Source organism: Amborella trichopoda, chromosome 2 (assembly GCF_054954075.1).
Source record: "Amborella trichopoda isolate Santa Cruz 75 chromosome 2, AtrichopodaSantaCruz75HAP2 v2.0, whole genome shotgun sequence".
Lineage (NCBI taxonomy): Eukaryota > Viridiplantae > Streptophyta > Magnoliopsida > Amborellales > Amborellaceae > Amborella > Amborella trichopoda.
Genome location: NC_142337.1, coordinates 57,017,211 through 57,041,379, shown reverse-complemented (window position 1 = coordinate 57,041,379; position 24,169 = coordinate 57,017,211). Strand labels below are relative to the sequence as shown.

The following is a 24,169-nucleotide window of genomic DNA, read 5'->3' as shown; positions in this document are numbered from 1 at the left end:
TTGTTAGACACACCATGGGTGAAATATGAATTAAATATATGATATTCATCAAGCACCACAATATCTCATTATGTAGGTGCCTAATTAAGGCGTTCATAATTATGATAAAAATGTTTGGGCTTAATGTCGACCTTTAGGCTTATTGTTATTAAAAACTCACTTCTCTCTACAACTTGTCTGTATACTAGTTAGCGTTTCATAATATATATCTCTCACCAATCCGCTCTATCATATATATATATATATATATATATCTTATTAGCTACTCTATCACAACTTTTCTCTATATAAAAAAAGATTATGTATTTCTTTAAATTAATAATGAGTACGTAAAAGTCTTTTTTCTCTTCCTTTCACATTTCTCAATCAATTGCTTTAAGTAGAAAATCACCTCGATTTTTTTTACGTCCCGTACATAAACCCAAATTAATTTCAAAACCCAAATTAATTTTCAAATATTCTAGTTCTATGTTTTTAACTCACCAAAAAAAAATAAAAATAAAAATAAAATAATGAAACTAATATGAGATCTCATGCCCCATCGAATTGCGGCCCTTTTCCTCGCATGGTCGGTAGCCCTCCACGCACGATATATAGAAAGATGGAGGCCAAAAACCAGAGCTCTCGCTCCATATAAATGGAGGGAAACAAAACAGAAGTACATTCATGGCTTCATCTAAAGATCTTCAAAGGCTACTCCATGGCGCATCTCTGGTTCTCAAGGAGCTAGCGAAACGTTCTTACGCCTACGAACCTGTAAAGAATGGCGACGTTAAAACACTCGTTGCCTCCTCTCTCAAGAAAGCCCTAGTTTCTGCAACTGACCTAGCAGGATTAACTAAAGGAAAGGAACGAGAGATTTCTCTGTCTGGACCTAAGGAAAGTGTTGTTTATTTCTCTGACTCTTCTGAAAACCCTAATTCGAGAACAAATCAGGAAGAAAAGCTTAGTTCATCGGATGAAACTGTAAATGGGAGGGTAGAGGCAGCTGCCCCGATCTCTGAGGAGGTCAATGCTGGTTCGGTTTCTGTTGATTCTGGACGTTCCAATACTTCACAGCAGAGGACTGAAGATATTTTGGGCAATGATGATGGAAATACTCAAGTGCAGGCCTTGCCTGTAAAGAGGAGAAAACCTAGAGAGAGAAGAGTTCCTTCAACAGCATTCAGTAGAGCACTCGGGTGGGTAATCATGTACTGGAACACAAATTATATGATTCATAGCTATTTTTGTTGTCTATACTGCAGCTTGAGCTTTTCCATTTCTTGATGTTGGAAATTGAAGATGAACGATATGTGGATTGTGATTTTAGTTCTCAAATTATTAACTTCAATTTGAATTGCAATGGTTTTCATTAGGAATTTTAAATGATGTAGTTGATAGTGAATTTGAATTTCAGTTCATTTTTATGTTTGAAACTTTGAATTTTTTCCTGTTCATTTAATCAAATAATTGCTACACCATAGAATTGCTCAAATTTTCAGTAAACACATTCTGAAATATAGACGAATCATTTGGTAGTATTCTCTTGGAATTGGAAGATGACAGGTTTTGCTTGGAGCCTTGGATTGGAGTCGGATTGACTAGTTGGTGTTTTAGAATGTATCCGATGAAATTGAAGGGAAATGCAGGTTAAAGTCAGAACTGGAAGAGTAAAAGGAAAATATGATAGATAGGTGGGGTTTGGAAAGGAGAGAAGGGTAAGAATGGTTTGGGGAAAGGGAAGTAGAGTTGACAATGAGGGGTCAAATGGAAACTGAGGCAAATGGTAGTGGGATATTTTGGAGAAGATGATGTTGTTTTGAGCAACACATACACAGAATACAAACAAATTCGGAGACGTGGTCGTGGGATTTCACAAGCTGGGTTCAAATGTTTGATCATGGAGTAAAAGTCTCATCCCGGGATCTTTGTTGGTGGCTTTATTTCCCTTCATCACCATCTGGATGCTTAGCTAGTTTATGTGGGCTTACCATTATAAACCCGGGCTTTTACATTTTTCATGTATTTAGAATCATTAATTATAAAAAATAGAACATGGATTGTACTTATTTTAAAGCATTTCATCTTATGAAGGAATGCTGGATAGTGATGGATTTTTCCCCTTGACATTGCAATGATTTGAAACTGTCAAGGTAGAGTTCCTTAATTATCATCCCATATATATCGTAGAAAAATGGCATGTTCCGAAGAAACACTTGCAATTTTTTTTAAGACAATGCTGTCATTGATGTTCCTGGTCAAAATTCCACAAAAGCTTTTGACTGAAGCATTCATGGCCATAGTGGATTCCATCACCAGAGCTAAGTGGCATAATCTCTCTGCCAAGGGTAACGCTAAGTTCCTTTTGGCCGCAATCTGGTGGATAGGGATGATCATTCTTAAGATTTTCTTACAAGACATCTATTCTTATATCTCTTGCCATATTATGATCAATGGGCCATACTTTCCGCCATTTTCATGTGTCTTTTGCTTTTTCTCATGCTTCCAGGCATGCTACCTTGGAGGGTTACTTTGGATTTTGTTGGACTCATCGAATCCTGATGTTGGGGAAACACAAAAGCATAAGTGTAGACACCAAATTCTTAAAATGGCCTCTTAGTCCTAAACCTGCACTTAACCCCAGTTGAACCCTTATAACAAATGTAATCAATCCCTAAAACCTTAGGAAATAATTCTAGGGACCACACTAGCTTTGTACACCTTAGGATGCCCTCAATCATGGTCTGTACTCCTTAAAGAGCATGGAAAAATATTTGAAAATCTTCAAATCCTCCTTAAAAGGGTTAAGATTGGGCACATAAGCGAGAGTTGAACGAGAAAATTGAATCCCGATTCGAAAATACGCAAAAATCAGACCAAATCACCAGAAATCAGCCCATGGAAAATAGGTTGTTCAATTTTAGCGATTCCATGTGCCTGTGCTTAACAGTGCATACCATGTTACGCAGCCTAGATGGTCTAAATCATGCCACATATGCTTGACACTATGGTGAGGAGCATATGCCTATAGATAGGCACACTTGACATGGCTCTCGGGTGGAACCCCTTTAGTCAGCTAAAACCCCTTGAGACAAAGTTCCAAACCCCATAGACCTTAGCTTTGATCTTAGCTTCAGCATTAAAAACAGACGGACCTATTCTAGTCATGAAGGACCAAATTAAACTAAAAGGAACTTGGAGCCTAATTCCCCGGGGAATATAGCCTTATGATTTCATTTACCCTACATCGTAAGTTAAAGGTGATCTTGACTAACTTCCCAAAGAAGGAGAAGGTGACCATATTCGAGCGGTCTAATCTTGGTACCAACTCTTGGTGCCTTGCTAGTAGGCCTGACACTCTTCTTTCAACTTAATTATTGTAATTATTTATTTTATTTTATTTTATCATTTCATTCTATTTAGTTTGATTTTTGGTGCACATGATCAGCTGGCCCAGTCGATAACCGTAATCTGCAGAGGGATTCGTCTCGCTTTGAGGTTGATCCACCGGTAGATTATAATTTGATAGAACCCCCTATTCTAAACTCATGTTAACTTGATTAAGTTTAGAGTAAAAAACAGGAGGACATGAAAATTTTCTTACTAGATTTTCACTCTAAACGATAAGGATCAGATAGAGATTATGTACCATTTTGTAATCCAATTTCCCTTTTGCGGTTGTTGTGATTTTTCTCTTCCTTTCAAGTGTAGCTCCTCTGGGTCGAGAGTTCGATGCCCGTAACCTTAGGTTGACTTCTAATTACGAGAACTAAAAGTATAGTATACACGGTGCAAATCCCGAGCCTTTGACGGAAGGCCTGAAAGTTCTTGAATGACCAATTTGAGTTTTCTTATCCTAGGGTTTCTAGAGAGAGAGAACTAGGAGAGAGAGCGGGAGGATTTAGTGTAAAGAGAGAAACTCTTTTTGAGAGGCACGTAAATCTCATGAGAATTCTCTACTTTTTCTGTCCCTTGACCCTTTTATATAAGACTGTCCCATGAGGGAATCCTATAAAAAAAAAGATTTCTTTCTTATTTTGGATAATATTCTCTCAAACCAACTTTATCCTCAATTGGAAATCCATATCATTATCACATAGAATTCCCTTTTCTTCTCTCTCTACCGTGACCTTTATCCTCAATTGGAAATCCATATCATTATCACATATAATTCTTTCTTATTTTGGATAATATTATCTCAAACTAACTTTATCCTCAATTGGAAATCCATGTCATTGTCACATATAATTCCCTTTTCCTCTCTTTCTACCATGTACAGGTCCAACAACACCATGGACGTTCTCCTTATTTACCTTTAAGAATATTAAAAATTTCATGGAGGTCCCTACACCCACGAGGGGCGGCTTCCAAATCTAATATCTCCCACTCATCCTGCAATGGGCATACAGAAAGATGTTATGCTCCATCGTCATCATCTTGCGATACATCAAGTACAAGGACTCTCTTATATTCCACTAAGAAACACATTGTGAGATCTTAAGGAGTAATGCATCTCTGCAGAGAGAACCACATTAGTGTCCATCAGACAAACGTGGAACATCTCTTCTCTCTTATTCAAAACTGCTCTAGCTTGCTCTATACACACTTGGTTGCACCAGATTGAGTATTTGAACTGATCCCCTTTTAGCTATCTATGCTCAGGAGACTACTCAACACTTTTGTGCACAATTGTCCAGCTCATCCATCAAAACATTGTTATCATGGAAGCCGAGAAATTCATTTGCAAATAATATATTGTATTATATTTATAGTTTGTGGAAAACATTTTCAAGAGAACATTCTCGGTAAAACTTTTATGATTGCTGTACAGTTGATGAGTTTCATGTCATGCACTAGTTATCTAGGCGCCAACTATGGTGTGATGCCAATGGTCTTCCCCTACCCCTACCATTATTCGGCCTTGACTTGACTGCTTTCCTAATCATACATGACCATGGGGGTGGCACACTAGAGTAGTGACATCCAGCCTCTACTTCCTACTATAGTCTCCGGGTCTATAAGGACATTCAGGTCACTGTGTGACCGGCTATTTCTTGCATGGCATAATAGGGAACAAGGATCATCCTATACACTCCTTATAAAGTAATGGCGGTTTCGCTAAGAACTTGTGGTGTGAGTCAGACATGCCATAGTGTAAATGATAATCAATACTGGAATTTATGTCGAACACATGCAGGTCTTAGTTTGGTCACAGATATGCATCTTGTCACATATAATGTGCCCAGGGTTTCACCAAAGAGACATTCTTGAACATTTCCGATGCTCACACCTGGCTATCATACATGCTACATGATCTAGTGGAAACCCAAATAGATCATGTCGTTTCCTTATCATGGAATCTCATCTCAATCTCTTATCGAGGTGATACACACCCCATGTGTCTCATCCTCCAATTTCCCATGCATTGAAGGTGTCAAAGTTGTGCGAAAAAGCGGACCAATCCAGCTGATTATTGTCTCACAATGAACATGTGTCTTATTACCCAAGTGTAAATGTGCAATCAAAGATGTGTATGTGCATCGAACCAACTGCACTACCATAAACCTCTCAAATAAATGGTAAAAGTCAATCCAAAAACAACATCCATGTACACAAGAGTCAGACAATGATGATGGTACAAAAAACCAATTAGGGACTCCTAGCTCCCAATCCCTTGAGCCTTACACTTCTCTCAAGTTATAGGCTCGGTTATGGAGTCTACTACTATCCTACAAGTGGGATTATATTCTTAAGTGGATTTTAGACACATATCTAGGTTTCTTACTGGTCCATAAATTCTTAAGTGGGTTTTAGACACATCTCTTGAAGACACTCTATTCAAGATGCACACAGTAGTCAATAGAGCATCTCCCTCGAGCTCACGCAAATAGTTGCCTATGTTGTCATGGAGCTCACCATGCCCTATAGCCTATAGGGTATGATTCCATCTCTTTGCAATACCATAGTGCTACGGGGTATGGGACATCTCTTCCTGCTGAGGAATCCAATGGTCCTGAGAGAATTGTCCCAGACAATTTAGATGTGTACGTCCACCCCTTGTCAATTGTGAGTACCATAATTATCTTCCTTGATTGGTTTTCGATTTCCAATTTAAATCTATTGAAGCATCAACTCGCCTCTAATTCAAGTGAGATTAAGTATATTTATTGATGGCACAAGCATTCGTTTTGGGATTTGTCAAGGGCCTCACATCCAAGGGACCACATATGTCCAAACAATATTTAATGGTTTTAATGATCTCTGTATCTTATAAAGGGGTTTTCTAGCATATAACATCATTGAACAAGTTTAGAAATGGGTAGGTTCACTTTGGTTAGCAATCCATTTATGAGAAAGCTCATTGAAGCAAGTAATCATACATAAGGTTTTTCTAAATACTAATCCCTTAAGAAACAAACTGAATGTCCTATTGAATAGGGTCTATCCACTAAGAGTGAGCTCCCTCTCATCCTATGAGCATAGAGCATATAATGAAGCAACATGGTATTAATTTGGGACTAGACAATGATTTAGAGGACCCTATACCGGTCTCATCCTTGGTGGTGGTGTTCCCTATCAAGTGCCATGTGTCCCATTGGAACATGAGAAGCTGAACACACTCATCTACCTCCCTTGCTATGTGTTATGATGCTCCCAAATCCACAATCTAACCAATGGAAAGTGAATGAGCACCCAACAACCTATGCATACAATAACATAGTCAATGTCTTAAATGCTTATTGCCACCTTCAACTCAGTGCATTCACGAGTGAAGTTGCTAGTCTTTCCTGTAATTATAGTAGGTCAAGGCTGACTTTTTTGTATGAAGTGCGTTGCTTACCTCGCCTCTATCCGCCCTTGGCACCCTTAACCTCAATTTCCTCTTTCCTATTGGGCATGTGTTTCCATTAAGTCTACCCCAGGGTTGTTACTAACCTTGAGCCCACCCAACTTGGCAAGCATGGCAACACTACTATCACTCACAGAGCAATGCCTTTCCTTTACCCCCAGATGTTGAGATTAGTGACTCTCTTAATATGCATCATCAATATATCTATTTGGTTCCCCGGGATGACGAAGTGACTAGAGCTTAACAACTCTATGTTTAGTTTCTGTGTTGGGGAGGGGTGGGTGGTGGGTTCATGCTGATGGTTAGGTTTTCCAATACTTCTTGCTTATCAAGCGGGTAGTGAAAGTACATATCAAAATTTCTGCTGTCTAACATTTCCCCTCTAAGGATGTCGGCAATAAAAAATCTTCTCGTTGCACTAGTAGTTTGTCCCCTTACATTCCTACTCTCTGCCGTGGGTCCCTTCCTCTATGAAGGGTGTGGTCACACAGGATACCAGACTCGCCCGCGGCAATCTGGGGTACTCGCCTGGTGTAGGTCGAGCCAAAGTTGACAAAAATCCTCTCGATGCACTAACAGTTTATGTTTCTGAATAAAGAAAAAGAAAAACCATAGTAAATTACATGGATATGTAGTTGGTTCGCTTCACACATATGTAAGGGTGGCAATGGGCCAGGTGGCTCGAACTTGACCCAAAAAAATAGGGCCTAGCTGGGCCACCACGGTGGCCCTCATTTTTATTTACTTTCCCTTTTATTATTATTTTTAATTTTTCTAGCTCGGCTTGGCCGGGAATTGAGAGGGCTAGGGCTGGGCCTGGGCCTGGGCCAGGGCCAAGGCCTCTTTGGCTCCTTCAAGGCTGGGCAGGCTTGGGCCAAGGCCTCTTTGGCTCCTTCAAGGCCGGGCAGGCTTGGGCTAAGGCCTCTTTGGCGTAGTCAGGGCTGAGTAGGTTCCTGCTGGGCCCTGGCCCAACTTGTTGCTAGCCCTACACATATCATTGTTCCTTGAAATCTCTTGAATCTTTAAGAATCAAAACAATCATACTTCCAAGGTAACCTGAAGTGAGAATTTCGCATAGCCACAAGGGGTCAGGGCTAGTGAGTTGAAATTGGGAGCAATGTTTTAAAATGTGGGATGCGGTCCCGATGTAGTTGAGGGGGAGGGGGAGGGGGAGGGGGGGGGGGATGCGGCTCGATGGGGGTGCATCACCCTGATGTGGTCAATAAATATAAAACAATTCTAAAAAATCTGAAAAAATAGGTTAATACATGGAAAAAAATATGGAGGTGATTTATGTGATAGTAGGTATTTAATTTATTCATTAATTCCAAAAGTATCAATTGTCGGAGATTCTATATCCACTATCCCGTGATAGATCATAGAAGAAACTAGAAAGTAGAACTAGAAACTAACTTTATAGACGACAATAGAATTTAGAAGACATCATATTATCATAGCTCATAAACATTCAAAAACCATACCACAATTTCACAACTGCAAACTTTAAAGCTACAAAACAAAAGGTCAATGAAGATTGAAGAGTTCAATAGTCAAGACCAATGGTCTAAAATCGGCGAGTCGCAACGGACTCGCCAGAGTCGGCACGGGAATTGGTAACCCCGTGCGGATTACATCGCAAAATCGGGAGTCGCCCGGTTCTAGATCAAAACCGCCGGTTCTGAACCATAAACCGCCTATAAACGTCACAAACCGGGGAGAACCGGTCACATGACATCACTTTTTACCGGTTCTCTCCTGTTCTCAGTCACACATGGCAAGCCTCAAAACGTAGTCACACGTGGCAAGCCTTCAACCCCACAGCATCGTAGCCTCGCGTTTTCACGCGTGCATATAACAAAGCACAACAAAACTATTTATATCATACACTTTTATACTCGTTCTTGGATGTGGGATAATTCCCACAAGGTTCATTAAATTAAAATAGACATTGAATAACTATTATTAATATGTAAAGCTATTACACTTGCCACAGCGTGGCCTTATGGTTATTGCTTCTTCTTTGTTGAAGGACGCCTCAGGTTCGAACCCCAGCTCGGGCGCTCTACATTATTTTGTTTTTGTATACATTATTTTATTTTTGTTGTAAAAAATATAAAAAATAAGCAGAAAATAATGCTGTTAAAAAAAAAATTATTCCATTTGAAATTCTATCTTTCTATTATCAATCTTTTTTACTAAATTTATTCTAGAATCTAAAAAATTAAATTTTGAAAAATTGAAGTGTTGTTTTGAAAATAATGTTCCATTTGAAATTCTATCTTTCTATTAACAATCTTTTTTACTAAATTTATTCTAGAATCTAAAAAATTAAAATTTTAAAAAATTGAAGTGTTATTTCGAAAATTGATACGCATTCAAATAATTTCTATATTGATAACCAAATTTTTATTTATTTATTAACTTTTGCATTATAAATCATGTAATGTACTATTTTTCTTACAGTTGTCAATAATACATTTTAAATTAGATGATATTATAAAATATTTTGGATTTGTTATTGTTTGTATAATAAAATAATTATAAAATGTTAACCAACAATTTTAATTTCAGTATATAATATTATAGTTAGTTAGGTTGTAATAATTTTGGATTATAATTAGGTTTTAATAATTTGGGTTTTTTTTGCGAATTTGGGTTTTCCACCAATTCGAGATTTTAGTGGCCATTTTTTCATCGTTTTAGTCTACCCTTTATTGTAGCCTATGTATGATTGGTATACTTTATCACTGATAATTCTATGATTTTCTTTTGTGTGATGTAAATTTAATGGTTAACATAAGTTTATATAGGGAAAGAACGTCTCAATATTCACAAATTGATGAAAAAAATGAAAGTTAAAAATGTAGTACCCTCGTTTCTTATTGGATTTCTAAAAGATAACATTTATAATGAATTTGAATAATTTTTTTGGATTTTTTTAAAGCTTAATCCAACCGAGTCAAATGATTCCCGATCCGGATCGTCGATTCACCGATTTGGATGGCTTTTGGAGTGCTCGAGTCGAGGCACTGATCCGTTTTTTAAACCACTGGTAAAGACAATCATCATCATTTCTTAAGTCTAAATCTCAAATCTTTATTAGACTAGTTATCTAGAGAGTCTCCATATGCACCATCATCATCAATAACATACTTGGAGGCCTCCACATATTCTTCTTCTTCCTCGGTCTCCTCAAAGTCGGCCTCATGCTCGTCCTTGTCCTCTGAAATGGACATGTGATTGGACCGAGCTTTTACTCTTTTTGTTCTAGTGTTAGGCCATACGTCTTCATTAGCCCCTGCGGCTAGCTCAACATCAAAAAAACTTTCTGCCATTATGTTTTTTTTTAATCGATTTGATGACATGAAAGTGGCTGTTTTTGCTGTTCTGGGTGGTTGCGTACCCCTCCGAACCCTTCACCCCCCCCCCCCCCCCCTTTTTTTTTGGGGGGGGGGAGGGGGATTTACCTAAATACCCTTTTTGAGGGTTTTTTTTTTTTTTCGTCATGCTGATGCAGCACATATGCGATGGGATGTGGGGCATCCGCACGAAAGCGCATATGCGCTGTTTTGCAATGCGTTTCTTGGCGCATACTGCATGATGCGCCCACATTTTAAAACAATGATTAGGATTAAGAATTTTTGATCCTTGTCATCAAGTGAGTCTTTGGCTCTTTGCATCCTAGATATAAAATCCCAGTATTTGGCCCCAACTAATTATAGTCATTGTCCAAAGTGACACACAATTAGAGTGCCTACACATTATTGGTATAGATGGCATATAATGGGCGTAAAAAAAAGTAAATCCGAAACTTTTTGGGTCAAAACAAGGGTTATAGAAGTGTAATTTGCAGATGGGACCTGATGGTTGCGTTTTACTTCACGAGCTGCCGCAAAAACATATATTATATGTCTAAAACTGACTTTTCAACAAAGTTATGCCCTCTGGGAGTTTCGGGCCCAACAATGAGGTTGCACAAGGTCACTTTAAGTTGAGGCTGCATGTAGTCACTGTGAAGCCACAACCACAAACATTCATCATGCAGTTGCTGTCGGACTTAAAATGCATGCAGTCGCGGCTGCATACACTACCATACAACTATGGCAGCACATAACCACCGTGCTGCCACAACTGAACGCAAAAAATGTGCAGCTCCAACCACACAAAAAAAGAGTGCGGTTGCAACCACAAAGTAGAGCTGTGCAGCCTCACGGAGCACTGCACATGCGGTCACATTTGTGACCACGCAAGTATGGACCCACATGTGTCAGTGCACATGTGTGGCCCTCACACGTGTTAGTACATGCTAGACCACTACTTTATGTGGCCCTACGGGACCACCTCCTTGAGGTGGTCTGCGGGATCATTGGAGAGTTTTGGTCGTGCTAGACGAAAGAATAAAAGGTTAGCGGTCCAGCAGGTGCACCTAGGGGACTACAACAAGGGACCACGCAGTGTAGGATGCACCTACACATGCCCAAGGCCTGTTTTATACCTGTTTTGTGTGTGTTTTGCGCCGTGCATCCCCCAACTCCTCCACGGTCCATACCATGCTCGAAAAGGCCAATTTTTACTGAAGCCCCCAAAAAAACTGAAAAATAGGCCAAAAAACTCTCAATAAAATAGGCTTTTTTTTTTTTCTTTTCTATGCATACCAACCACATGGGCTATTAGATTCGAAAGGAGAATCTCCATCAAAAGGGCTTTGATGCCAATGTTGGATTCATTGGGCGAATCCCAACATGGCGAAAACCAAAAACATAAGGATTGAATAGAGGTTACTTATCTTTTTCGAATCCAATTTCCCTTTTGCTATTGATGCAATTTGCAATCTTTCTCTTCTTTTTGCGTGCGGCTCCTCCACGTCTGGAGTTTGATGCTCGCAACCTCAGTCTGATTTTATATTATGAGAACTAAAAATATAGAATACATAGTGCAAATCCTGAGCCTTTGAAGGCTTGAGAGTTCTTGAATCACTAATATGGGTTTTCCTCTCCTAGGGTTTCTAGAGAGAGAAAATTATGAGGAGACAAAAGGGACGGCTTCAAGTATAGAGAGAAAATCTTTTTGAAAAGCACAAAAATCCCATGATAGTTTTCTACTTTTTCCTCTCACTTGACCCTATTATATAGGAGTGCCCCATGAGAGAATCTTATTCATAAGAGTTGTTGCCTTCTCATTTTGGATAATTCCCTCTAGCCAACTTTATCGTCAATTAGAAATCCATAATAATATTATCATCATCATCAAAGTCTTTTCCCAACTAATTGGGGTCAGCTACACAAATCTTGATTCGCCATTCTGCTTATTAAGGGCCCTTAGTGAGGCCATAAGTTCTTATACTTTTTTTCTCTACTTCCAATCATGTCCTTTTGGGCCTACCCTTTGCCCTTTTTTAGCCTTCCATTTGAACTAACATGCACGTTCTCACCTAAGTCTACTTTCTCTCATCTTATTGCCTATTGGTGCCACACTTAAATTCTCTCAAATGTATTTATTTCGAATTCTATCTCTTCTTGTTTGCCACTCATCCATCTCAATATCCTCATCTCAGCTACACTCATTCTATGGGCATGTTGTATCTTGACTGCCCAAACATTCTGCGACATAAAGTAAAGCTGGTCTCACAGTTGTCCTATAGAACCTGCCCTTCAGTTTCATTGGTATGCGGCGACCACATAAAACACCGGTTGCACATCTCCACAGCATGCACCGAGCTCTAATTTTATGTGCGACATCTTCCTCAATCTCTCAACTTTACTGGATTATCGACCCAAGATATTGAAAGTGCAGTCTTTTTGGTATTTTTTGGCCGTCAATCTTAACTACTTCCTCATCACTACTTTTGTTATTACTAAACTTGTATTCTATATACTCTGTCTTAGTCTTGCTAATTTTAAAACCTTTAAATTCTATAGCATCCCTCCAAAGTTTTAACTTTGTGTTGACACCGTTTTGGGTCTTATTGATCAAGATTGTCATCCGCGAACAACATACACCACGGTACCTGATCTTGACAGTGCCCAGTTAAGTTGTCCATAACTAAGACAAAGAGGTATGGGCTCAATGCTGATCCCTCGTTGTCACTAAAATCCATACAACATAGGATTCCCTTTTCTTTCTCTCTACCATGAACAAGTTTGACAATACCATGGATTCGCTTCTCTCTTTTAACCACTAAGAATATTAAAAATTCCATGGAGGTCCTTGCACCCACAAGGGGTGGACTTCAAATCCAACAGGTTTTTCCTTTGCACCCTTAGCATATGCATTCTAGGGAAAGTGTTCATCCTTATAGAGTTATCTCCATATGTTCCATAAGATTCAAATTTCTCGATGTTCTCTGTGGTTGTGTTGGCATCCATTAAAGATCATTGAATTTGACTGGGGCTTAACAAGCATGCAGGGTTGGAGGGTCGATCCAATGAGGCGAAAGAAGCAACAAAAGTGGGGTGTATTGTTTGGTAGATGGGTACAAGACAGTCTCTAATTCTTGATCATGGAGGGTTCCTTGAGGTTTGGCCTTTGCAGAAAATGTGAGGGTTGGGGATGATGGAACGACAGATTATTGGAGTTATGTGTCAATATAGGATGGAGGGTGTTCTTGGGAGTGCTTCCAATGGTTTGAACTTAAGGGCCTGAGTTTTAAATGTTGCTGGTAGTGGGAGTGGCAGTGGCCTCAGATGGTGTTCTTTGATGGGAGCTGAGGTAAGGTGAGGGTAGTGTCAAGGGTGTTTGGCTTCTTATATTTTAAGGTGGAGGACAAATGGAAGAAGATGTAGTATTGGTTGTCATTTAATAGAAAATGACATGTTATCATGAAACAACGGCAGATTTGGAATCGACTGGAAGGATGGGTAGGTAGCGTGCTATCTTGATCCTATTAACGCAAAGAGCTGATCCTGTTGGGTTGAGGTAGAGGGTGGGGTCATACAATGGCTTGGGAAATGCACTTACTGATCACTGAGCTTACTCTTCTTGAGTATTACCTGTGGATTAGCTCAACATGGTTTGACATTTAGAACTTTGCTTCTGTTTGAGATTTGATTTTCTGAGTATCTGACTTGATGTTATGGCTGAGTGAGTGAACATTAGTTGGTTTTATTTTAATATGTATATAATCTAATTTGCTACTCTACAAAGAATACTCTAATTTCTATAAGAATTCCTGCCTTACTCTAGGTACTGTTGCATAAAGGGAGGTCTTACTAAATTATATTATATCTTGAGATCAAATTGTGAATACTTAATTTGAGTTCGATTCATTTCTCAATGTTTTACACTGTGGTTCGTAATAACCAGTACACACCAAAGTAGGCTACTTTGTTGCGTATCCTTTGTGTTTTTGGAAAAGCAACATCACAGTTTTAAAATCCTTGAATGTGTTTCTGGTTTCCTATCACCAAAATAGTATTCTTTTTTAATGGCCCTTTGTAAATTTGTCAGATAGTTATGTGTGGTTGTTGACTTTTTTGTTGTTGTGCCAGGATCTTTCAAATTCCTCAAAGAAAGTGGTGCTTTCTGCAAAAATAAATTAGGCAAAGTTATTTACAGGCTAACCTAGTTAGGCAATAGGTACTAATCTTGGGTTGACAATTGTTCTACCTATTTCATATGCCAAATTGTTATAGTTATTGTCATTTGCATAAGAATTCATGGATCATACTCGTTTGAATGGAGGTGTGCTATAGGATGGCAATCAATAATGAATAAATTCAATTACTTAATATTTAAAACGAGTATGATCCATGAATTCTTATGTAAATGAAGTACTGACATGTAAGTTGTACTCCAACTTAATGGAATATCTTAAAGGCAATTGAGAGTTATATTTGCTGAAAACATCTGTATTGGATTATTCTACTGCTTCAAACTTTAGTTTGTAGTGACAAACTGTATGTCCTCAACGCAGTATTTCTTTTTTGTGACGTGAGAAAATATCTTGTTCTGTCTTGGAGTTCCTTTTAATATATAAATATGTTTTTGTAACTACTGAAGGTTTGCTGGACTGGGGGCAGGACTTGCATGGGGTACAATACAAGAATCTGCAAAGAGACTCGTCTTTGGAACATCAAATTCACAAGGGCAAAGTCCCCCCTCTCCTCTCCTGTCTGAACAAAATGCGGAACGTTTGGCCCTTGCTTTGTGTAGAATGCGTGGAGCAGCACTCAAACTTGGGCAGATGTTGAGCATTCAAGATGAAACCTTAGTACCAGCTCCGGTATACTAATCTCTGTGTTCCTTATTTATATTGCTTCTCTTCTCTATTTGACTTTGTTAGTGTTATGCTAGTATGTGAAGAACACATTCTATTCTCTACAAGGAAATGTAATAGTTCAAAAAAATTTACAAAACACAAACATATGATGAGATTTTGTTTTGATTGTTATAGTGTGATGCTGCTGAAGTTGTACTCTAAATGATCACACTTGAACTAAAAAAGAAAAAAAAATTCTAATTTTGGTCAACCTGATTGCTTATATCTGTTTTTGTGTTACTGGTTGCTTGGGGACATGTTTTAGGCCATAGTGCCAGCATGTTAACCGTTTCACATTGATACCTGCTTTTGGTCTTGATACTTCCTATGTTCTTTTCTTTTTTTTTCCTGGTGGAAACATGGTAAATGGTGATGGATCGCATTGGCATATTTGTGGTGTGCACCTCAATACTTGAGATGTGTATCATCAAATAGGTACACATTTTGTTGGATGATGTTGATGTAATAATGCCAGTCCACAAGATACACCATGGCATTTCATGCTTTTGGGAATTTATAAGACGTAACTGACTTTCAAAAACTATGAAATACACCATGGCATTTAATGGTTTTGGGAAATGTAATTAACTTTTGAAAACTATGAAAACTTCCAATCTCTGGCAGACTACTTTTTATGTTAAAGTTTGTTCGAAAGTAGTTTTTTGTTGATAGTTCACAAATCAAATTGGAATCTGTACTTATTAGCTCATTAGGTTATCCTTTCTAGTTTCTAGTAATGTGATTTTATACATGACTTAACACAATGGTAATTTTTGCATCCACTTTCCGTACATTCCCTTGGACGATTTAATGCATGGCAGGGGCTACAGAGTTGAAGATCATTACTTGATGCATCCAGTTGATTATGATTTTACTGAAATGGATTATCAAACTTTTGCTGGTTGTTTACTCAAGCCAATAGATAATCTATGCCTAGTTTATTATGTCCTCTGAAAATGCACCATTCATTGTAGCTTTGTATAAAGATTTACCATAGGAACATAGATGTATTACTATTGTCAAAAAACAATAGATGTAGTACTGTATTACTGTAACCAAACTTAAATGGCATAGAATTACTGTACTGAACATAGATGTATTATAAGAGCAATGCTGCTATGGTAGTTTTCTACATACTGTGCCGCACATGAAACAATTTGGATACCATCCTATCATTCACAGTATTTGTATTCTTATTGCTATATGGTCTTTCGTTGTTGGGACACTGAAGGTTTCCATGCAAGTTGTCTGAATATGTTATATGTTCAAAGGGTAGGAGAGGATATAAACACAACTTGGTCCCTTACAAGATAAAATGCGGGATTGTTCTGACTGGAAAGTAGAAACTATGGTGTATGGTTTTATTAGTTTGTTGTTAGACATTTCACAATGCTGATTGATCTCGATAATGGTGCTTGAGTAACAGTTGGAGATGCTTCTTTCTCCTGAAGGCCTTTGAGATGTCACCCCTTACGAAATATTATTCTTGACATCTTATTCTTTTTGGATTTTCTGGATGTCTTTTCACCCATATTTCTTATTACCACTTGCAAATATGTAGATTTTGGCTGCACTGGACATTGTTCGACAAGGTGCTGATGTCATGCCAAGGAGTCAGCTTGACCAAGTATTAGCCAGTGAATTAGGTCCCGATTGGTCATCAAAGCTAAAGAGTTTTGATTATGAGCCAATGGCTGCTGCTAGTATTGGCCAGGTGATTTTGTGTGGTCAACTTTTTGCTTATTTGTCATCTTTACATATTTATCATTGATCTTTCCCTGACAAATTTATTTAATCTTTGTAAAAATAAGTTTAGATGGCATTTAGTTGCTCCTATATCAATCTCACAGTGCAGATGCAAGTTTTCCTTAGGTTCACCGAGCTGTCACAGAGAACAATATGGAGGTTGCAATGAAAATTCAGTACCCTGGTGTTGCTGATAGCATTGAAAGTGATATTGAGAATGTGAGACGGCTTCTTGATTATACAAATCTTATCCCAAGGGGACTTTTTCTTGACAGGGCTATGAAGGTAATAACTGTGTTTTTGCATATTTATTTCAAGAAAAAACTGGTATGCAACTGGTCTAGAAACCAGCATACCAGGAGGTGTAAAAAAATGTTGTCATCTGTATCATTGGTTTAGTCCTTTCCTTTTCTCATGTTTGCTATGAAATCCTTTGGACATAAAACCTCCTTGCTGCAACTGGCCTCAACCACCCACTCCTCTCTCCTCTTGCACACGTACAATGACCAGAGACCATTGGTGCTCCCAACACTCCTCTTCCCTCTGTAGCAGGTGGTTCCTCCCAGGATAGCACCCCCCCTCCCTGCCCCCTCTTCTCTCTCTCTCTCTCTCTCTCTCTTTCTCTCTCTCTGTGGATGCATGCTGTTAAACGTGTCCCTGCCACTTGCCATGCTGCTCCAAGAGATGGCATGCTCATTGATGTAGCCATTTTGAAACCGCTGCCTATTGGGGAGGGAGGGAGGGGGAAGGGAGGGCCCATAGAACTCATGCTCCACTAAGGGCACTTTGTAACTCTCAATAAATTCCAGTTTAGGTCCCCTAGGCCACGGTCTACTAGTAAGAGATCCAGAGTAAAAGATACAGTTTGCATGGGGAGGTCAAGTGCTGTACCTGACCCTTGAAGTTTGTCTATTACAAACCAAGTTGCAGAGCCTTTTGTAACAACCGATGTTAGTACCGACCGGTGACTGGTGACCAGTAAGACCGGCCGAACAGGACTGGTTGTCTATATATATATATATATGTGGGTGTGTGTGTGTGTTGCATTTTTCGTTAATTTCTTTATATCTCTTTTTCAAAATTTAAAAGCTCTTGCAAGTTAAAATTTTAAAACTGAAAGTACAAAAAAAAATTGCTCCAAAAAAATTGTTTTTTTGGATCTTTGGATTACCTTTTGAGGTCTTTTACAATTTTTTATTGTAAAAGGCCTTGCTAGATACAACACTAAAAACAAAAATGTAAAAATAAAAAGCTCCAAAAATATTTATTTATTTATTTGTTTTACATTTTCTGTTACATTTTGAGGGGCTTTTACCAATTGTAAAAGCCCTTCAAGATAACCCAAAACTGCAACCAAAAATGGGAAAATAAATAAATTTCTAAAACCCAAATTTCCTAAACCCAAGAAGGCAAAAAATATTTTTTCATTTATTTTTGCATTTGCTAAAGTAAAAGTAAATAAAAAAAAAACTCGTCTGGTGTTGATTCTTGTCTTGAATCTCACTAGAATCTTGCTGCATTGATGCTGGCAATCTCTCCATAATCCCCTTGGTGAGGGGGGGCGGGGGTGGGGGAGAGAGAGAGAGGATAATGCTTTCTTTCTCTCTGTTAATCTATTTTTTATAAAATAATCTTTTTCCCATTTTTTGCCCTTTTTAAAGTCTAGTAAGACCCGAAGACCCCTGCAGCTTTTTTCTTTTTAAAGAAGAACTTTTCTCCCTTTTCCAGGTTTGTGTGCTGGACCGAACTGGAAATGACACCGGTTCCCGGTTTGAACCGGGTGGTCCAGTCCGCTTCTGATAACGTTGGTAACAACATGGTTTATCATCTTGTTGCACTCGTCTCCAACTTTATAAAGTTATTGTATATTTATAATTTCTTGAGGGGAACTTTGAGAAGTGACATGAATGTTTAAGTGTCATATTGGCTTGGGACTCGCCAGGGTCTGGGGCCGAGTCATACTGACTCGACTCAGCGAAGTTTCAATAAGAAGAGTCTGAGGTAGAACACCCTAAAATTGTTGGACTCAGGCGTGTAATGTGAAAAACCATGAGACTCTCCATGGTCCAGAGGCAAGTTGACTAGGGTGAGTTTTTATCACTGCATGTGATATTTGACTAATTATCAAAGAAGAAAAGGGTTTGATATTTGATTTCGTGGCTGCTGAACATGGGAACAGGAAGTATTGTCTATTGTGGTCACTAGTTCACTTCTACATTTTGTGCTCTGCGCCAAATTCATTAATTTTAAAATCTATTGAGATTTATTAGTGTTGGTGATTGGTCAATATCACAACCTACAGGTTGCAAAAGAGGAATTGTCTCGGGAGTGTAACTATGAGCTGGAGGCAGCAAACCAGAAACACTTTCGCGAACTTTTATCTGATACAGAAGGCTTTTATGTTCCCATGGTTATTGAAGATATTTCTAGCAAGAGGGTACTAACAACAGAACTTGTTCCAGGTAATCATTATGCATCACAAAGAATGTCTTTAGGACCACAATAAACGCTTAATTCTTGCCTTCATATGCTTCCATATGCTGGCTGAATTGTTTCATCTGAGGCTCTTGGAAGTGTCTTTTAGGTTAATCTGTAACTCGTGCATGATATTGTATCATTCAATAAAATTGGTAACAGATAATGCTTTCTATTGTCATGTTTAGTTGTTTACCAATATTCTCAAATTTTTTTTTTAAGCATGACATTTAAGCCATTATCTGTTCATTTTGTTTGGGGTCCATGACCTTCCAATGTCTCCTATCCATAGCAGGCAATCTGCTTGTGGTTTATTAACTAGACTAGAAATGAACTAATCAGCTGATTTTTGCTCCCACTGTTCAGTTTTTATATGGATAATTTTGATCCATTTAGCATCTGATCCATTTGTTGGGTTCAGTATATGTCTAGAGCTGCATGTGCGTGATGTTTGTAAATGATTTTAATTAATTTGTATTGGTATTCAACATTAAACATAGAGAGGTTCCCAAGCTGGTTCAGTCCCTGATTCACTTGAAAGCATGGGGTCTCTGAACATTTTGAATTAAATAACATAATGTCAACATGCAGTTGCACACCCAAAAGAAATGTAAGAAATGATGATATCATCTTATTTGTTATTTAAAAGAATAAGATTTTGATTACTCATTATTTTTTAATGTTAAAAGTTATCTTAGTGAGATGTTCCTAAACTAGTTCAGTCATGGATTTACTCGAGAGCAAGGGACCTGTGAGCATTTTGAATTAAATAACATACATGTGAACATGCAGTTGCACACCCAAAAGAGACCTAAGAAACGGCGACCAACATCTTATTTGTTATTTAAAAGAATAAGTTTTGATTACTCTATTATTTTTCATGTTCAAAATTGTCTTATTGGCTTTGATCAGCTGTCCACTTTTTGGAAATGATATGCTTATGACCTTTGCTTTATTACAGCCATTTAACATGATCAATAGAGAATGGTCAAAATTATGGCAGTGATGATTCCATGGCGTTGTAGTTCTCAAAATATGACTACTATGTGACCACAGTAATATTTGCTTTGGTTTTCAATAGGAGTTGCCATTGACAAGGTGTCAGGTCTAAATCAGGAGATTCGGAATTATGTTGGCAAAAAATTGCTAGAGCTCACCCTGAACGAGTTGTTTGTATTTCGTTTTATGCAGGTCTGTTTTAGTTGTTCCCCTTCTTTGTGATTTCACGATGTTCATGTTTCTAGGAGGTCCTGATGCGTTCCGAGCATGTTAATGATTCCTGTTACCGAATAGTTTTGAAGTTTTGAAGTTTTGATTCGCAGTTTTGTGAGCACAACTTTTGAAGTTGTATTGACAGAATAGCTTGAAGCACCTAGTTTATTTTGTATATTTATATAAATCATGATGCTTCTGAAGTAGTAGTCCTTGAATTTGCCTTGCTAAATCCAATACCTTTCCCCAGAATCTTATCTTAGCTTCCAGATATTGCCTGGAAGGGACTGTATCTTATGAAAAATCATCTCCAAAACCCGATTAACATGAAATGAGAACGAACTGAATGTAAATATCCGCTTAACCCTTATTCAGAAAGTACGCACTGATGTTTCAGATATATGAAAAATCATCTCCAAAGCCAGATTAACAAGAAATGAGGACTAACTAAATGTAAATATCCACTTAACCCTTTTACAGAAAGTACGTGCTGATGTTTCAGATAGCTATTCATTACACACTATGCTTGTGATGTCATGATATAGAAGAACGCAAGTTATATTTAACTACTTCACTACTTTACGAACACGCACCCACATGAAATATTGGTTATTTATTTCTATTTTTAGAATCTACATTCCTATGAAGTTGGTATGGATTGTTGAGCTGTACAGACTGATCCAAACTGGAGCAATTTCCTTTATGATGAGAGCACAAAAATGATTAATCTCATTGACTTTGGGGCCACCCGAGAGTACCCACGCCGCTTTGTTGATGACTATCTGAGGATGGTGAGTTCCTTTATATCATCACTTTAATTCCAGTTGGTAGTTTGTTTGTTTATTGTTTTATGGGAGGTCAACTTAGTTGAATGTTATATCATAATTGTCATTCAAAAATTTAAAAAAATGAAAATCAGTTAGGCTATTGGAGTACTACTATGTTTTAATGCAACGACAAGAAAACTGTAATTTGGAATAGTTTGTAAGTTTCTCTCATGCCTTCTGCAAATATCGCTGACAGAAATTTCATAATATTGGAAAAGATTGTTTTTTGAATTTTCTCACAAAATGGTTTTCAATTACTACATATGTGTGGGTGTTTGGTTGCTTGAATTTTTGAATGGAATTCCAATGGCCAAAACACCCTTTGTACTGTAGAAACCCTGAAATTGCTGTTTGTTTTGAGTTTTCAACTGTGTTGACAACCATAGTGGAAGGGTTTGAAACTTGGTAATCTTTTGATGGAATTGACATTGTACAATTTGCTGAGCTACAAAATGTGAAATTTGAGTACCAAATTTCTCTCAGTTTTCTGAAATCAAATTTTCCTGTTGAAATTTTTGATTTGCAGTTTCAGAACTCTTCTAAATCGATGTTTTTTGTGTTATCATTCCCAAGTTTGGCATTATCTCTGATTCAATTGATCATTTGTGTGTGTGTGTGTGTGTGTGAGAGAGAGAGAGAGAGAGAGAGAGAGAGAGAGAGAGAGAGAGAGAGAATTTTGACCCTAATGCGGACAGCTACTTGCAGGTAATGGCATGCGCAAGTTTTGACAAATATGCTGTGATTGAAATGTCACAGAGGCTCGGTTTCCTCACGGGGCAGGAGTCAGAAATAATGCTCGATGCTCATGTTCAGGCTGCTTTTATTGTGGGCTTGCCCTTCTCTAAGCCTGGTGGCTACGACTTTAGGTCATCAAAGATCACACAAAGCATGTCTAATCTTGGGGCCACAATGCTTAAGCATAGATTAACCCCACCACCTGATGAAGCGTATAGTCTTCACCGCAAGCTCTCGGGTGCCTTCCTTGCTTGCATTAAGCTCAGAGCAGTGGTTCCTTGTAGGGAATTAGTAATGGAAGTTTATGAAAATTATGAGTTTTTGGACCATAGCACCAGAGATCATGACGAGGCTTTAATTAGCTCTACTGCCTGATCTTAAACAATCTATGAACTTTTTAATTTTGTTGAATTTTTAATTGTAATAAAATATGGGTTGTCATTGTTGGTTGGAGGCCTTCTCCTTTGCGCCCATGATGTTGTATAATAATTTATACAATAATTGAGATAATTTATGCAATAATAGAAAAAAACAAATCTGGGAATTGGGCTTTTTGTGAAAAGTGAGTCTTTCTTTTAAGTTGTTTTGTATTTGGAAGTTTGAAATGGTACTTCATTTAATTTTTTTTATGAATGTATAGCATTTATGTTGTGTGAATCAGCGTATATTGGTTTTTTACTTCTGTGATCCTCTGTTTTTTTTATGATTGTATGTACCATTTGAGGTATGCGTCTCACTGATTCTCATTGGAAAGGTTTTCACCAAGTCACATTGGTGTTAAGAAAACAGGAACTAGATGCAGACTGGGCACTTGCCAGTCCGGCGGGCGTCAGTCAGCTTGCCCTAAAAGCGTGCTTAAATGATGAAAAGCAGGAAAACAATATGAAGAGAAAAAGAAAAATTGCTCAGGACTTGAGAATTGCCTTGAAATGCTGATTTCACTGCAATGGACCGTCTAGTTCTGAATAATCCAGGAGATTCTCTTAGGCCATCATGAACCAGGTACCCTGGGTCTAAGCTGATTCGGACTGAGTTGGCTTGCTGATTTTTTGTTCAGATTCTGATTTTTTCTTGGATGAGTATTAGAAAGTTTCTAATTCTCTTTTCCAATCTGTACTTTTGGCAATTAGCCGATGAATGATAAATATATTGGGGTTCGGTGTGCAGAGTGTTCTTTCAAAGGGTAGTTGAACCTTATGTAAACATGTTGAATGCAATGTCGTTAAGCTCAGTTTGGCCTCGGCCCGAGCTGAGTAACTTGGCCAAGTTCGAGTCGACTGAGTCATGTATAATAACAAAAAATGTTAAAAATTAAAAAACATATAAAAAGTGCATTAAAAATTATTTGAAATCAATAAATAATATAAATTATTACATGTTTTTAAAATTCCAAAAACTTATATAAAAGATGGATTATTAAAAATTTGATTTATATGTTGAAATATTATTAAAAAATAAAAAACTTAGCCCGTATAATAAGGAAGTTTTTAAATCATCATAAAAACCATAAAAATCTTATAAAAATATAGATTTTAAATCTTATATTGGAAATTTCTCAAAAAATTTATAAATTTTATGAATTTTTCTTAGCTTTCAACCTTGGGCGAATTGGCTCTTGGAACTTGCATAGGCCATGGGCCGGCTTAGGCGAATTACTTGGCAGGTTCCTTAAAACAACCGTTGAATACATTTGTGTACTTGTATTTCGTCTCTATATTAATTGGTCTGGTTAACGCCTTGCACAAAGAGAGAGAGAGAGAGAGAGATAGAAGAGAGAGAGGGTTGACATGGTCCCCATAGTTAATGCATGGTGTTCCAGTGGCGTTTCAGATATGACTGAACTCCTCTCTCTTTGCAGATTAGGAAAAAAGTGGGAGTAAGCTTCACTGAATTGTACACGTGCTCCTCTTGGGTTCAGCCACGGACTTAATCTCATCACGATTCGGACACTTGGCATGTTTGCTTGCTTCATGATCCTTACGTGGATAGGTGTACGGTGTTGAATAATTTTCTGGAGCTCTGATTTCCTTTCAGTTATGAAGCGTTGACAGTTATGACAAAAGGAGTGGAGGGGGCAATGCGAAA

General features: G+C 38.0%; 1 protein-coding gene across 9 annotated transcripts; it reads left to right on the top strand.

Annotated features, from left to right (window-relative positions):
* Positions 1-561: 561 nt before the first annotated feature.
* On the top strand, positions 562-22,646 carry ABC1 (ABC transporter 1). 9 transcript variants are annotated; one of them, XR_016049750.1, is made up of 8 exons: positions 562-1,181; positions 14,831-15,053; positions 16,651-16,803; positions 16,962-17,120; positions 19,138-19,297; positions 20,392-20,501; positions 21,152-21,313; positions 22,055-22,646. XR_016049750.1 is itself a non-coding variant. In XM_011623942.3 (8 exons), the coding sequence occupies exons 1-8, from the start codon at positions 667-669 to the stop codon at positions 22,457-22,459; spliced, it is 1,791 nt and encodes a 596-aa protein (XP_011622244.1). In that variant the 5' UTR covers positions 562-666; the 3' UTR covers positions 22,460-22,646. The 9 variants fall into 9 exon arrangements, 3 of the variants coding, with proteins under 3 accessions (XP_011622244.1, XP_006841526.1, XP_088714910.1); XR_016049751.1 differs by having other exon boundaries at positions 22,045-22,646; XM_011623942.3 differs by having other exon boundaries at positions 21,197-21,313; positions 22,106-22,646.
* The last annotated feature ends 1,523 nt before the right edge of the window (positions 22,647-24,169 follow it).